The 14,576-nt window shown below is 38.9% G+C and overlaps 1 protein-coding gene across 9 annotated transcripts in view; it reads right to left on the bottom strand.

The window, feature by feature from the left end:
* EYA1 (EYA transcriptional coactivator and phosphatase 1) overlaps positions 1-14,576 on the bottom strand; it is a 169,773-nt gene that overhangs the window by 71,961 nt on the left and 83,236 nt on the right. For 7 of the 9 annotated variants that reach the window (XM_075743899.1, XM_075743901.1, XM_075743900.1 and 4 more), the window contains 2 exons: positions 13,594-13,721; positions 828-908 (listed from right to left, as the gene is read on the bottom strand). In XM_075743899.1, the coding sequence (XP_075600014.1) occupies positions 828-908; positions 13,594-13,721 (209 nt within the window). Of the gene's footprint in view, positions 1-827; positions 909-7,591; positions 8,379-11,700; positions 11,764-13,593; positions 13,722-14,576 lie in introns of those variants that run through there. The other 2 variants (XM_075743908.1, XM_075743907.1) reach the window with 2 other exon arrangements.

Here is a 14,576-nt window from a genome sequence, read left to right as displayed (position 1 = left end):
TCTGTGGCCTGTGAGGCTGCAGATACATCAAATGTTACGGTCCGACCTATAGTCAGATCACCACAGATGTACATAGCTGCTATGAAACACACTACCTTTTCTTCTTTCAAAGATTTAAAATACTTTAAAAAAAAGAAACCATTATATTTTTTTTTGATGCTTTCATACTCAACAGCATACGCAGAAAATGGAGGCTGTGACAAGACCAGAAAAGAGTTGCCTACTTGGAGCCTGACTGGTTGCAAGATGTCAAATTTTGCTACTCTGGAAATATAATCACACAACGTAGTATTAGTTCCTTCTTCTATTTGATTTGCACCATAAAAACGATGTGCTTGAAATACCACAGTTATCCATAGGTATGCAAAACTGTGCAAACATCTTAGGATTTTCTTACAGTGTTTGTCTCCTGTATATTAGCAGCTAAGATGTGTTTGGCTTCCAGGAAGAAAAAAAGCCTGACAAAAGAATGAATACCTTGATAATAATAAATTACAACAAATGAGGAAGACCTCAGTGACCACACTAATCACAGAGGCAGGTAAGTTTACTCACAGAAAACAAGAGTAATTACTCTGGGCCAGAGTACTCCCTAGTGAGACTCCCACCGAAGACGCCAATGGACATCAATAAGCCTGATGCTGTAATGCTCCTTACTCGGGGAAAACTCCTATTGACTTACACTGTCTGAGTAAGATGAACAAAAATAGGCATAAGCTGCAAAGTGCACAAGACTTTTTAACAGCTGTGCACAGGTTTAGACCACATGGGATAAGAAAATAGCAAATGAAAAAATGCTGAGCTTAAAACCTTTGTTTATTCCTTACCTGATCCTGAGAAATTGTCTAAAGACCCGTCTGTGGTAGTAGTAGTAGCAATCTCACTGCTGCTCATTGGTTCTGTTTTAACTATAGAAATATAAATAAAATATATTCTATATGCACCTAATATTCTTGCACACGCATGCACACACACTCACTGCAGCCACAAATTCAATAAAACAAAAATCTGCCAAAAATGTTTTAAATCATGGCTATCGATATTTTGCATTTTATGTATTTGTGTATACAAACAATGCAAAGTACTGGCAGCTATGATTTACACATACATATAAAATGATCGAGAGGGTTATTTCTGTCCCCAAGGAAAAAGAGCCACTGTAACAAACCAGAAGTCCCCATGCAATCCTCTGCACCTGTCCTGATTCCTCTTAATCCTGCAGACCCAACAATAAGGGTCCACATTTAGATCAGGTCACACAGACATTTGCAAGCTTGAAAGACAGCAATTTGAACAAGACAAAAAAGGAAATAATTTTTAAATGGGTTTCTCTGCGAGCTATTCAATTATTTTTTCCACCTAAATAACTTTTTAGAGGAAAAATGAGCATTTGTGATGAAGTAAAACACTTTCCTCAGGGTGGATTTCTCTTCTCAAAATGAAAACCAACTTTATACTCGATGACCCTGAATAAATAAAGGGGACACAGTCCTCACCAGATACTTCAAAGAATGCTTTTACATTTTATTCCCTCTGTACCCACGACCCAACATGTCCATCAGAGAGTGAAAAAGAATGACAGTAAGAGAGATTCTCTCCTGGCTCATGCTGCATCATAATTAATTATTAATTAATGACTTTTAACAAAGCCTCAAGTAAATAAACAAATTTCCCTTTCTGATACTCCAGAGTAATCTCAGTAACAGTATTCCGATCCACGGGGCAAGGATGGGGCTGACCTGGCATGGATGCAACAGGCACAGTACCTACCCCCAGGGAGTTATCAGATCAGCATGGCAATCTCTCAAATCCATTTTTACATACCTAGCTTTTAGAGTTACAGCACACCAAAAGCAACTGAGGATGACACTTCAGAAAACAACAGAGCAGATCTTACTATCAACATCCCACTGCTTTCACTGTTGTTGACACACACAGTCACCGCTTCCCACGCACCAGCCCTGGTGCATACCTGACCTTTCAGCAAGGCAATTCCTTACCACTGCAGAAAGTGACTCCAAGAAGACCAAGGCAAAGTGCACCCTATTTGACTTGTAAAGCCTTAGAGTCATCCTGACATAGGTGTGCATGTATGCGTGCCTATACATATGTGTTCAGGAATTGCAACCATCACTAACAGAAACCTTTTACGTGCCAGGTTTGCAAAGGGTGAGGAACAGGCGCTTTCCCCTTTTGACAAAGGACCTTTCCTTGCCAATCCAAATTCTTATTTCCACATGCCTCACTATTTCCTTCACTTGAGATTCAATTCAAGAGATTTACATGCAATCGCTCAAGATTTTACTAACAGCTCACTATTTTCTTTCAATTGTTGTGCAGGATGCTTTGTCTGCACATGCTAACTCAGGAGATCAATACTAGCTCCACACAAAACTCTGCTACGTCTGCATTAACAAGCAGCGCAGACCAGTAAGAAAAGTCTCATGGAGTGAAATGGTTGGTGCAGAGGGTCCAGTATCCACAGTTTAGGCATTTTTTGAGGGGCTTATTCACGCTAGGTTTAGTCTTGTTCCAAGGAGTGAGCACCCATCAGCAGCTGGAGAACATCAGCTGCACTTCTGCAGAGCTCCTTTTTTGAAAGAAGTGAACTCCAAGACACTCCACAAGGTGAATTAACATGTTGTAAGAAAGGATGGCCAAAAGGTTCACTTCAAGAGTGCACTCAGGAACTGAACTACAACTCTAATACAAACGTATTTCTTAAAAACACAGCATATAACATATTCAACTTCATTTCATAACTAAGTACTGAAAGTCTAATACACAGATGCAACAAAATATTTGTTGCAAAGTGTCTATCCCAAGTAATTTTCCAGAAACTACCAGATTTTTACAGCAAGTTCTACACAGTTTGTTAATCTAGATACCAAGGTTTATAGCATCAACATTATCTTCTGTTTTTTCCCAGAAGTTTATCACAGGTACATTTTACAGTCAGACTAATACTTCCCTCCTAGATTACTCCAGCTTTCCCAAAAATCTTCAAATCTTTTGAAACTAATTTTCATAATGCAATTATACTTTTGGAAATATCTATGACAGATGCTTTTCTCTACAGCTGACAGCTGTGGGGAGGAAAAGAGAGGAAGATGAGACAGATCAACCTGACTTGGGGTAAAGGGTGGAAGATTTCAGTACATGCTTTCTCCAAACTCTTCCCCTCTTCTCTACCGGAGAAACAATTCTTCTGTATTCCTTATAAAATAAAATATCATTGTTAGGATCACCACAACTAGCAGTCCAAGGACTACGCTGAGCCTCCTCACACAATGTAGAGACCAATAGCATCATTTGCTCTAGATAAAGATTTTTAGGATAATTTCTTTCTAAGTAGATGTAAATGTCTCATTTGCCATCGGTTTAAAAGCCTACTTCATGTGCCTTTGCACCTATCTGGATCTCAGATCCTTGTTCAAGACGCTATTTTGGAAAAAAACTTATCAACGTGGAATTTCTGTCCCTATGACTCACAAGCAATACTTCAGTGCAACAATGTTTATAACCGAATGCTGTTTAGTAGACATACTACTTTAGAAGATAGAGGATAACATATACGAAATACAATGCAGTGCCTTCTTCATGGAAATGAAGCTTCTAGTTGCTGACTGAGGTGCTCACAAATTTTTCATAACAACTGTTCCTTATGTCTTCTCTCTCAGCTGTTATATTTCCTGAATATACGAAAAACAGGATAAGAAAGGCTGTTCGCATTAATCCTGATCTGGATATCCATTAGTAGGGTGATAATAAAAAAGCCTTATCACGCCGTCTTTAGGAACAACCATGACCTTAACAGACCTTTGCTCCGCAGCTAGTTGGGAATTTAATAAAGATGGATAGGAACTGAAAAGCCCTCCGTTCCCCAAGCATTTTAATCAAAATGCCAGAAAACGACTACATATTTCCTTCTATCTGATCCTAAATGTATTTCAAGAGGACGAAAGCTTGCTATACAAAGAAATAAACTGAGACGAACAGCCATGGTTTTACCCATTGGAAATATTTAGCACATGGAATCTCACTGCAAAGGAAGGTCTCTCATTTGCCCAAGGCAAATGACCTACAACGGAGCGTATTTCCCCCCAGAACCATGGGGAAAGACAGCTGCAAAGGGATTTCCTAAGGTTACAAGTCTGCCAGTCTATCACAGTAGCGCATCAGTAATCCATGTCTATCATGAGAGATATAAGGAGCTGTCCAAGGAAGCAAAGCTTTGGACGGGCACAGATCTGACCCTGCCGCCTGCTCCGTAAGCATGCTCTGGATTTCAGCTCTCCATATTTTCCACTACAATTAACATTTCTGCAACGTGTTCTAAGTTTTCACAGGATGACACTGGGCAATGAGTGGGAATATTGACACATCTACAGAGAACACGTTGCAAGCTTGCCAGTAACTGCCAACAGCGTACTGTCATGGCAGAGACCGCAGAAAGCGAAACAAGAGTTCCCATTTCTGCTGCTCCTTTATCAAAGCAGACCTTTACAGAGGTGCAGAATTATCAGACTTGCATTAGAGAGACAGACTCTGATTTAGTAATATGCTACTAAGTTTTAGTGCCGGCAAAATCATTCATGTAATAAACGAGATTATCAACAAGAAGTTCAAGAAGAAATCTAATCTGCTGCAAAAAGAAATCTAATCCGCTGGAAAAAGTTCAACAGTTATTTAGAATTATTGATATAGATTTGGTTTATATACCAAGGAGCTTAAGAGGCTATGTCAACAGAGAGACATTTTTCCTCCTTATTTTTCTTTTCTTGTGTTTATGAAATTCTAAAAACAAGATTTAAAAAGAAACTGTGTAAGAAAACAACACAACAGAATAATAGAAAAAATAGGAGTAGCAGATAATAACACACATGGTAGTTTTGAGAAAAAAAGCACAAAAATTGTGAGATAGCATAACTGCTGATCTAACATTATATCAATTGTCAAGATATTTCTTCTTAAGACACTCAGAGATTGCAAGTGCAACGTGCAATGTTTTGTCAGCAATATTACAAAAGGTGGTTAATAATGACTATATGGCTGTTTCTGAACTCCACTGAGAGAACATCAGACAAGAACTCACAAGTTCATGTGGTTCATTGGCCAAGTAACACCTTTCTGAGTTAACAGCTTGTCATGCAGTCACTGGTGTGTATAGCCGTAAAAAGTGCTATGAGGAATGAGATGCTGGTTGTTTTAAATATGGATTTATAGACCTAACGTTTGGCCATTCCTAACTCAAAAGTCATATGAATACATCACAAAGATTGCACCTTCAAGCATGCAAAAGTAAGGGTTTTAAATATCTTTTTAAAATTACTTTGATTATCGAAAATACGTATAAGGCTGGCTCTACTGAAATAGTCTTTGTTAACAGCTACGCCATATACATTAAACCAGAACAGAAACATTGTAAACATGGCTGAGTAATTAAATCAGTTTTAATTTTGCAGTTTTAAGACTGAATTAATACTATAATGTTACAGTCTTTGTATCACATGAATAAGTGGGCAAAATGAAATTGTTCCTGGATGACAGCTTTCAATGTGCACAGGGCACAAAGAGTCTCAACAAAGTAATCGAGGCTGTTTGTTTATAGACATACATACAATCTCTAGCTCTGCTTTGCTTTGTCTCAAGGTGACATGTTCAAATAATATTAGCAGCTAAGCACCAGGTAGATATTTTGATTAAGTATTTCATGTATGCATTATTATTGATACCATCCTCTGTCTGTATCCACTAGAAGCCCAAAGCTCACCTTAAAGCTCAAAGATAATTGTCACTAACAACGGGACAAAAATTCTACCTTAAATCTCTAAGCTGATGATATTTTACATTATTTTATTCAAACTCTCAACTGTTTGCACTGAAAAGTCTTGCAATTATAAACAGCTTACTAAAGGTTACAGATTACATATAAACAGGTTACTCAATTATACTAGTAATTATTCCCTCTGTTTATCACAGACTATCAAATCATCAGCTCCTGACCATGAAGCTTGATAAACTTACTTGCTCCTGTTTCTCAAAGCAGAGGACTCTTCCTGAATCTCATTTGTCTGGAAATTACCAGAAGGTAATTACTATGAGGTGATTTCCAGCCTAAATTTATGTTCAGTTTTCAAAGAAAGTCCCTGCTTTAAGCAGCACATTCTAGTTCAAGCCCAGACTGTTTCCTGCTCTCCTCTCCTCTGATGTTAGAAGGCTTCAAAACTTCTGCAGTATTCTTCTGTCTGTGGCTAACACCTAGCTTTCACTGCATGCACAGTTCCCCCACAACCCTCATCTTCCTCTCATGTTATGCATTACAACTGAAAGATCCATAATGTCATTGTAACCTGCTTATCTGGCAGTAAAAAACTTAAAATTACAAAGAAACGGCATCACCGCTACAGTACAAAATCAGAAAGAAAATTCAAAACCATCTGGGTGGAGACACGTTTTGATAGAATTTGTGGCTGCTAATCAAGATTTCACCTGGATATTCATCTGAGAAGTATAGTCATGGGTTAAAATAGTCTCATTCACTGGAGTTAGGAGATGAGAATATCTAAGTCAAACTAATGTTCTTACCCCTTCACACTCACTTGTCAGTTTATACTGAATGATTGTATCTCTCCTGTCCAAATGGAGGCAGCATATATCCAGAAACAATCCTTTTAGAGGTCTTATGGCCTATTACCCTTTTTTTTCCCCTTCTTAAATCCTCAGTTAGGAATCTGACCATGGCAACTCCCCTACGCACGTGTAATAGTTTGCATGGCATCCATGTAAAATATCCGTACTCTTTAACCAAAGCCAGACAAAATGACCACAAAGTGTCACAGACCCACCCATGAATGGCAAAGAAGGTTGTCTTCAGCTACCTTCTGGGAACACAGAGGGCTTCAAGTGAATAGAGACCACCATGGAGAAGTCAAGCGCACTCTGCCATTTAGGTGTACAAGATGCAAGACTGAGACATGAAGACAGAAGCAGAACGACAAAGCGGGTGGGACCTTTCATAAGTGGGAAATAATATCCTCTGCTTTTGGCCAGAGTCTGAACTCCAGGACTGCCAGACTTAAAGCCAAAGTCATCTGGACAAAGAGGGGTAGCACCAGCTTGCATCCCCTTCCACCCAGCAGCAGTGGAAAACTCCCCAGCTTGTCTCATCAAACCAGGTGGCACAGGTACTTCACTCACTGACCAGGGGTCAGATGATCCAACTAACACTGAAGTGTAACCAAGTTTCATGCTTTTTTATCTACCTATGATAAGCAAAACCCCTCAGAAGACTACAGGATGCAAATGGAAGTCCTAAATCATCTGAAGGGTCACAAGTCTCTGAAGTTCCTAAGGCTCTTCAAATATCACCCTATTGTCTATTGAGGTGTGATGTTAAGACTAGATTTAGATGTCCTGCTCCTGTACCCTGGAGTTTCTCCTGGTGCACACTGACAGCAGGGGCTGGATTTCCTTCTTGTCTGTATTACTGGCCAGGCATATGATATTTCTATCTTATGCTGTGCAGTCATGCGACTGCACACATGCAGATCATGCATGACAGGCTGGTCCCACTGGAGAGACGCCACACCTAGTGAGATGTGTTGCAGTTACAGTTTTCAGTGAAGTGGCGAATATCTTCACAGATTCTTGACATCCTGCAGCCTGTGCAAAGCTACTGTGCCAGCAAAGCTCTGGGACCCTCAGGCACGCTCAGAGGGTGCTCTTACACCACCACGCTCCATCCACAGTCTGGAAAGGCATGTGCTGCGAAGACATTTATGAGAAGCTTGCAAAAATAAATACTAAAATAATGGTGCTTCCAAGATGTTCCATTCTTTTTCTTTTTTTTTTTTTTTTTTTAAGTTCTTTGTCATTTGGAGTTTTTTCTTTCCCTCAAATGTCTGTGGGAACCAGTACTGCCATTGACTTTCATTTAAATGAGGTCCTTTCTTTCAGGAAAATGTTATGGGGGAAAACAAACTCCTGAAGCTTTCACAAACAAATGCACATACATACAGAAAAGACAATAAATACACAAATATTTATGAGCCAGTCTCTTCCTCAAGACCTTGCAACAGGAGTTGCTGGACTGCGCCAGCAGAGGAGTAGACAAGTTATTTCACTGGCCAAAAACCTAAGAAAGAGGAATAATAGAGCATTATGCTACATGTGGTCAGAACGGGTGGAAGGACTCTGAGGAGAATAAAAGCACAGATAAGACAAAGAGTCTGGAAGGAAGCCAATGTAATACAGCAAGAAGAAAAAAGTGAGGAGCAGGGAAGAAAAGATAGTCCAAGTCAGCCCCTTGCCTTCACATAAATGGGCAAAGTGATGTGTATCTGATTTTTATCCTTCAGAAGTGGCAGCTGGTTGAAGACCAGATTACTAGCCCCTACGGACCACCAGGTTGCTTTTGCCAGTCTGGGGCCTGGGACCACTGCGGTCTTTGCCTCTGGCCACACACCTGTCCTCTTGTGCTCTTCTGGGGCAGAGTAAAGAAGTTAGCATCAATAGTTCTTGATACTAACACCCCACTGAAATGCAAAGATTACATTCATCTTTACCCAGCTATTATTTCAGGATGTCTAAATATGGAGGTATTCCTGCATCAAGTACAAGTTTCATACCATCTTCATCACAAACACAACTCTAGAAACTTCAGCATACATAACTGGCAGAAACTCCAGAAACGAGCAATTAAAAGGTACCAGAACCAAAACATCTCCCAAAGGAGGATCATTTTGTCTGATTGCCATCACTTACCACAACCTTGCACCCCAAAGTACACAAAATTATGAATAACTATTAAAAATTATGAATAATTTATACAAAATTAAAAATTATTCACTGCCAATGTGCAGGTTTGATTGAAATAATGAAAGACTATTTTGAGTGCTACAAAGTATTCTTAGAATTACAACGAATACTCAACATACCATCTACTTGCAGAAATCTACATCATGTGCCATAACAATGACCAGTTCATACCCTCTCTATGGATTTCAACATCTCACTGACCATTACTTCGGAAAATACTGAAAACAATTTTTTCTCCATTCTATAATATTGCAGCTCAACAGCAAATGTGCTACACAGCACTGCCTTTTGAAAACTTGAAGATGGATTTACGTTCACCAGATTTAAAACAACCTTTCTAATGGCCACCCATCAGATAGTCACGTAGTGGGGAGCTTTGAATGCCTTTGTGTGGGATCTCATTCTCATGTTGCAGCAGGTACTTAAAGAGCGAGAACCCTTTTTTTTCCAAGGAATTTTGATGTCCAGCTCCCTTTGAAGCCTCCCTTCCTATACATATCTTTGAAAATCTGATCTTCAGTTTGTTATCCATTTTCCCTTCCCGCTTGATATGAAAATGCCTTCTCTTCTTCCTTCTGAGCACTCAAAAATGAGGGCAGAGGCAGTTCCATTCTCCTAACATGAATGAAGTGTAGTTGCTTGGAAAACCACATCTCTTTCTCCCAATTTTCATCTATTCTTTTCCAGTTGCATAAAACATTACCATGATGGGCCGCAGGCTTCTGTTTCTCCCTCTATGTAATCCATCAGAACTGATTTACATTCTTTAGATAAAAGTAAAGATGGCTGTAGGCAGAAACTGGATGCAGTTGTCCGCTATGGAAAACAGCTTTGCTTCTCCTTTCAAATTTATTGATTACTTGCAGCCTTTCCCCTCTAAAGGGTATCTACCAAAGTGAGCACTGTTGTTGGAAAGCCACTAGCTGTCTGATAAGCTTAATGAATGACAATTTTATGAGCTTCTGTTGTTATTGTTTCTTTAACTCCTTCAGCATCAACCCACCACAGCAATTCGCTAACAAAGGAAGATTAGAGATAAGGCCCAACTACGAACATTTTGAACCCTACTTCAATTCCCTCTTTTTTTTTTTTAAACAGATTTTCTCAGGCAAGTCATATAGGGCCAAATTTTTAGTGGTGTCCAGTGTCTGCTGCTCCCTACAACAGGGGGTATTTTGTGGAAAAACGCTTAAAGAGATCATGGAAAACTCAAACACTGCAGTATTTATATCATCAACACCACCTCGGCGTGCCAGGACTGATTTTTCTGAGTGTCTTTAGCCAGACGTTTTAGTGTTACTCCTCTGCCTTTGATCCTGGGAAATTTCTGACGAGTCAGAGTCTATAATTTCCTTGTTACTTCCTCATCACTGGTTTGAAGACTATGCTGCCTGGGCTGGAGAAGAGGAAGAAAAAAACCAAACACCAGCAAAGTAATCACTTCTTATTAGCTATGATTTTTTTTTAAACAAGATGTTAAGGAAATGCTACTTTTCCCCTCACCACACATACAACCAGAGTTATGAAGACTGTCTCATGACCTGCAATAAACTTAAAAGCATAAGTTCCACGGAAATCACTATGCTCTAAGAGAATCATGTAGAAGAATTGCTATCTCAGACAAGAAGTAGTAAATCTGACTTGTCAAATATTTTTAGATAGAAGGAAATAAATAGCAGTCATCCAACACCCTCCCCCCCCCAAAATTTCTTCAGCTGCAGTCCTTGGCCAACACTACCTGGTCAGTTCTGCACTATGGTAAGTTTGCACACAAAGAGTTATTGTATCAAAGCTGCATGCAGAGATTAAACTCAGACTCAATCACACAACTAAATCCCCATTCAATGCTTTGAAAACTCACCACTAAGTGTGAAGCTAAAAATACTAGCTAATAACAGTGAGCTATCTTCCAACCACATCCTCTTGTAGAACAACATCAATAAGAGACAAGTCTGAAAATGTGCCTCAGAGGAAGTAATGAACATATTTGTTTGAAACAGGGCCATTTCACTTTGGGACAGGGGTGGGGGGTTTTCTGCCCTTTTTTTTTTTTTTTTTTTTTTTAACTCCTCCTCATCTAGTGAACATATCCTGCACTTCAGGGTATGGAAACTTGCCTAAATCACACCCATAGTCAAATCAAATTTAACATATCTTTACAAGATATTTATGACATGCAAATACCTGGAGGGTCTGTTTCTCGTTCACATGAAGGTCCCTTACGCCAGAAAAGGAGGGCTCTTTCATGTTAGTGAGAATAAGTGCATAGTAGATTAGAAGTTGGTTTCACATATTATATTTAATATGTGTTAACGTAAGGTTCAGCAACCCACATCTCCACTTCACATGCAACACGCAAGCAAAACACAGCAAGATTTTAAGAAAAAGGTGTTTGGCAAGCCCTTACGACTGCATCCTTACAGTCTGCCGCTTGTGTCTCAGCAGGATTCTGCTTAAAGAATCTCAGAAAAAATAATTTTACTTCACCCTTCATTAAAAAAAAATAAGAAACCCTGGCTTCATTCACTCCATTTTTTCTTAAGCCTGTTTAGCAGCTCAAGGAACTCAAACCAAACATTTCCTCAAGATAAAACAGATTAACAGCAAAAATTCCACCTTCAGATTCTTAAGCATCTGCTTTGCTCACGAATTTTGTCTCCTGGCACACATCTAATTCAGAAATAAATTATTCGATTACATTTCTTTCAAAAACTTTTCCTTATTTGTCACTTAAGAGCAATCAGAGACAGGAATTTTCAATTTAGAAAGTTTAGACCAGAATCGCCAAGCACAAGCTATTTCTCAGGACGCTTTCTGGACAACATCTGAAAACGCATGCTGAGCGCCCACGCCTGCTGCGCCCACCGCAGCCACCCAAACCTGCGGGGGTCTGTGCGCTAGGGCTTAGCAACCAGTCTGCAGTGCTGAGCAGGGTCATGTCACCTGAGGGAAAATTGCAAAGAAAAGAAAACTGTTTGGCTTCGTCTCAGAAGGTAAACGTGCATTGCAACTTAGAGCTTTCTGGGTAGAATTCACCCAAAATGAATAAGCCGGAACTGCAAAATTCTAATGTCAAATAAATAAGTTACTGTGGTTTAATTTACTTTCTTCAGTAAACTCTGATACCTACCTAGAAGTTGGGATACTATTTCGAAAATTATTTGCTACCTGAGGTCAGTCCATGAATAGATACAATTTACAGCTAATTTCCTGACAAAGTAATATTAAGCACCCCATTTTCTAGAGTGTATGCCTGCACACAACAACTACTTAGAACAGAAGTCGAGCCAGATGGTGAGTGTCTGTCAGTCTTTCAAGGAACATTCTCTATTTTTGTGCTACTAAAGAACCTTCGTATTACACAGAAGTTAGTTACAAAAGCTGGTGAAGTTTACAGCAAAGGCTTTTGTAAGCAAGAGGAATTTTAATTTGAAAGAGTCGAGCAATTTTATCCTGTACCAAAACTGGTATATACCTGATAATAGAACATAAAAATACATTAGCATACTTGGGTATTAAAAAGGAAGAAGACTCATCTGTGGACATGAAATATTTTTCTGCTTAAACTACATTAACACATTAAGCACTTTATTTATTCTTTAAAAAGCTACTTTTTTTTTCTTTTTCAAATGGCTTAAAATTTGATTGCAGCAATACTTTTACAGCAATAGCAAAAAGTAAATTATATGCACCTCTGGCACAATCGCCTGTTAATCTGATAACCCATAAACCCCCCCCACTACAGAGGGCTCCAATTAGAATGAATAACAGAAATGTTTGGGGAATTGAGGGGGGGCGACATTTGTTTGATTGACATATGCCTTTCCTCGAAGAATGCAATGCATGTCCATAATCCTAAACAGTCTGACAGCACTAATATGACCCAGTTCTTAGGAAAAAAAAGGCGTATCTTTGCTACAACAGTTGTCTAACTATACATCTATATTGAAAAGCATATTCGAAGCTGTGTGATTCTCTTTTCTAGTAATGCATTAAAATCTCTATGCACATAACTAGCCAAATGTCATGTACGATCTTTCCTACTGTTGCCATGTAAATGTTACAGGAAAGAGTATTTTTCACTGCTTATTATAGAAACTGTTCTGTCTTTCATTATTTGTATTATTATATGTATATATGTGTATTATATTACCGGCAAAGCTGTTAGGTTGTTCTGCTGTTAGTATTCTACTGAGAACAAACATAACTTATCAACTGCCTGACCGCTTCTTGAAAAATAGGTATCAGCTTACCCCATTGAATTACTACACCTGTTTGAATTTTGGCCACTCCATCAGAGCAGCAAGCTAGCCTGAGGAAATTTCAACACTCAGTTTTATTAGCCTACTTGACAAAATTTTCATAGCCTTAGGAGCTTGCAAAAAGTGACAACATAAAGAAATACCGAAATAGTGAGAAAGACCGAAACATTATATTTTGTAGTACAATAATTGTAAACACCTCCTATTTTTTCTCATCACTAAACTACCCTTTTGGGGCTTGGGGGATTATTTTTTTTTTTTCCTAAGCTCTGCACATACTACCTGCTCAGTCCATTCAAACTCCACAAAAGGAACATAAACCTGGAATGAAAGCTATTGCTGAAACTTGGTAATAGTAGCTACTGATAAACATTGACCATCGCTGTATTACATAAACACATAACACCTAAAATAGTAAAACATTTTTTCCATATGGCTTACTGACTGCTAGAACACCAATGCAACAAGGAAACAAACCAAACTATGAAACACTAAAAAAATAGTGGCTCACCTTCTGTGCCATTGGGTGTCATGGAATTATTATTTATATGGGAGTTATCAAGTTTTGGACCACTGGGGGATTCACTACTACCACTTAGTCGGCTATGTGGGCTGGCTAGATCCTGCATTTCCATAGACCTGAAAACAAGATGCAACTTGTTTTAGTGACATATTCAGCATGGATTACAGAGGAATTACCTAAATGGGACGCAGCCCGCTATTAATCAACGTCCTGAAAACGCTCAGCAAAAAATGAGCAGCTTCTCCCAACTTGGTATTTTCTAGCGTTAAACTCATTTTGTAGCCCAGCCCTCCCCGCCCCATGACTGACCAGCTACTGTAATTATTTTTGCAGCTTCTAACAGAATAAAATTTAGATACCAAGTACTGTACTTTAAACATTCGTGTCACCTTGTATTTTTAAGATACGTACATAGACGGATTCACCAATATATGAAGACATATATTCTCTTAACAACAAATTAACACTCTGCTTTTTCAAGATTTACCACTCAGTGGCAATATAATGGGCCTCCAAACCAAATAAAACACTTGAAGCAATTGTGGAAACCTATCATCTACTGACAGGGAATGAGATATTCCTGATGTATGTGTTTACTCTGGCAAACTACTTAATTGTTCCTCTGTTTCCGTTGAAACAAATGCAGCATTAAAACATTATTGTGTCTGCTCACTTGTTTGCTTTGTGGATTACATAAAGCGTGCCCAATTGAAAAGGAATATGACCAACATACAGTGAATCCATATAGGCGTTAGTATGCCTTAGCACTCTGCTGTATCTCAGCAGGTGACGCTTAGTCAAAATAAGAAGAGAGCAATTCCCATTCAAAGCAAAAATTAAATGTTTATACAGCACGCAAGCAGCTGAATATTGCCAATTTGTGTTTTTAATAGCCTTATATAAGAAGGCAAACAGCCACCACCGCCACGACATATCCCTTGGTTGGTGCTGGGGAAGCTTATGATTGAAAC

Source organism: Balearica regulorum, chromosome 2 (assembly GCF_011004875.1).
Source record: "Balearica regulorum gibbericeps isolate bBalReg1 chromosome 2, bBalReg1.pri, whole genome shotgun sequence".
NCBI classification, from domain to species: Eukaryota; Metazoa; Chordata; class Aves; order Gruiformes; family Gruidae; genus Balearica; species Balearica regulorum.
This window is presented reverse-complemented; position numbering and strand designations above follow the sequence as displayed.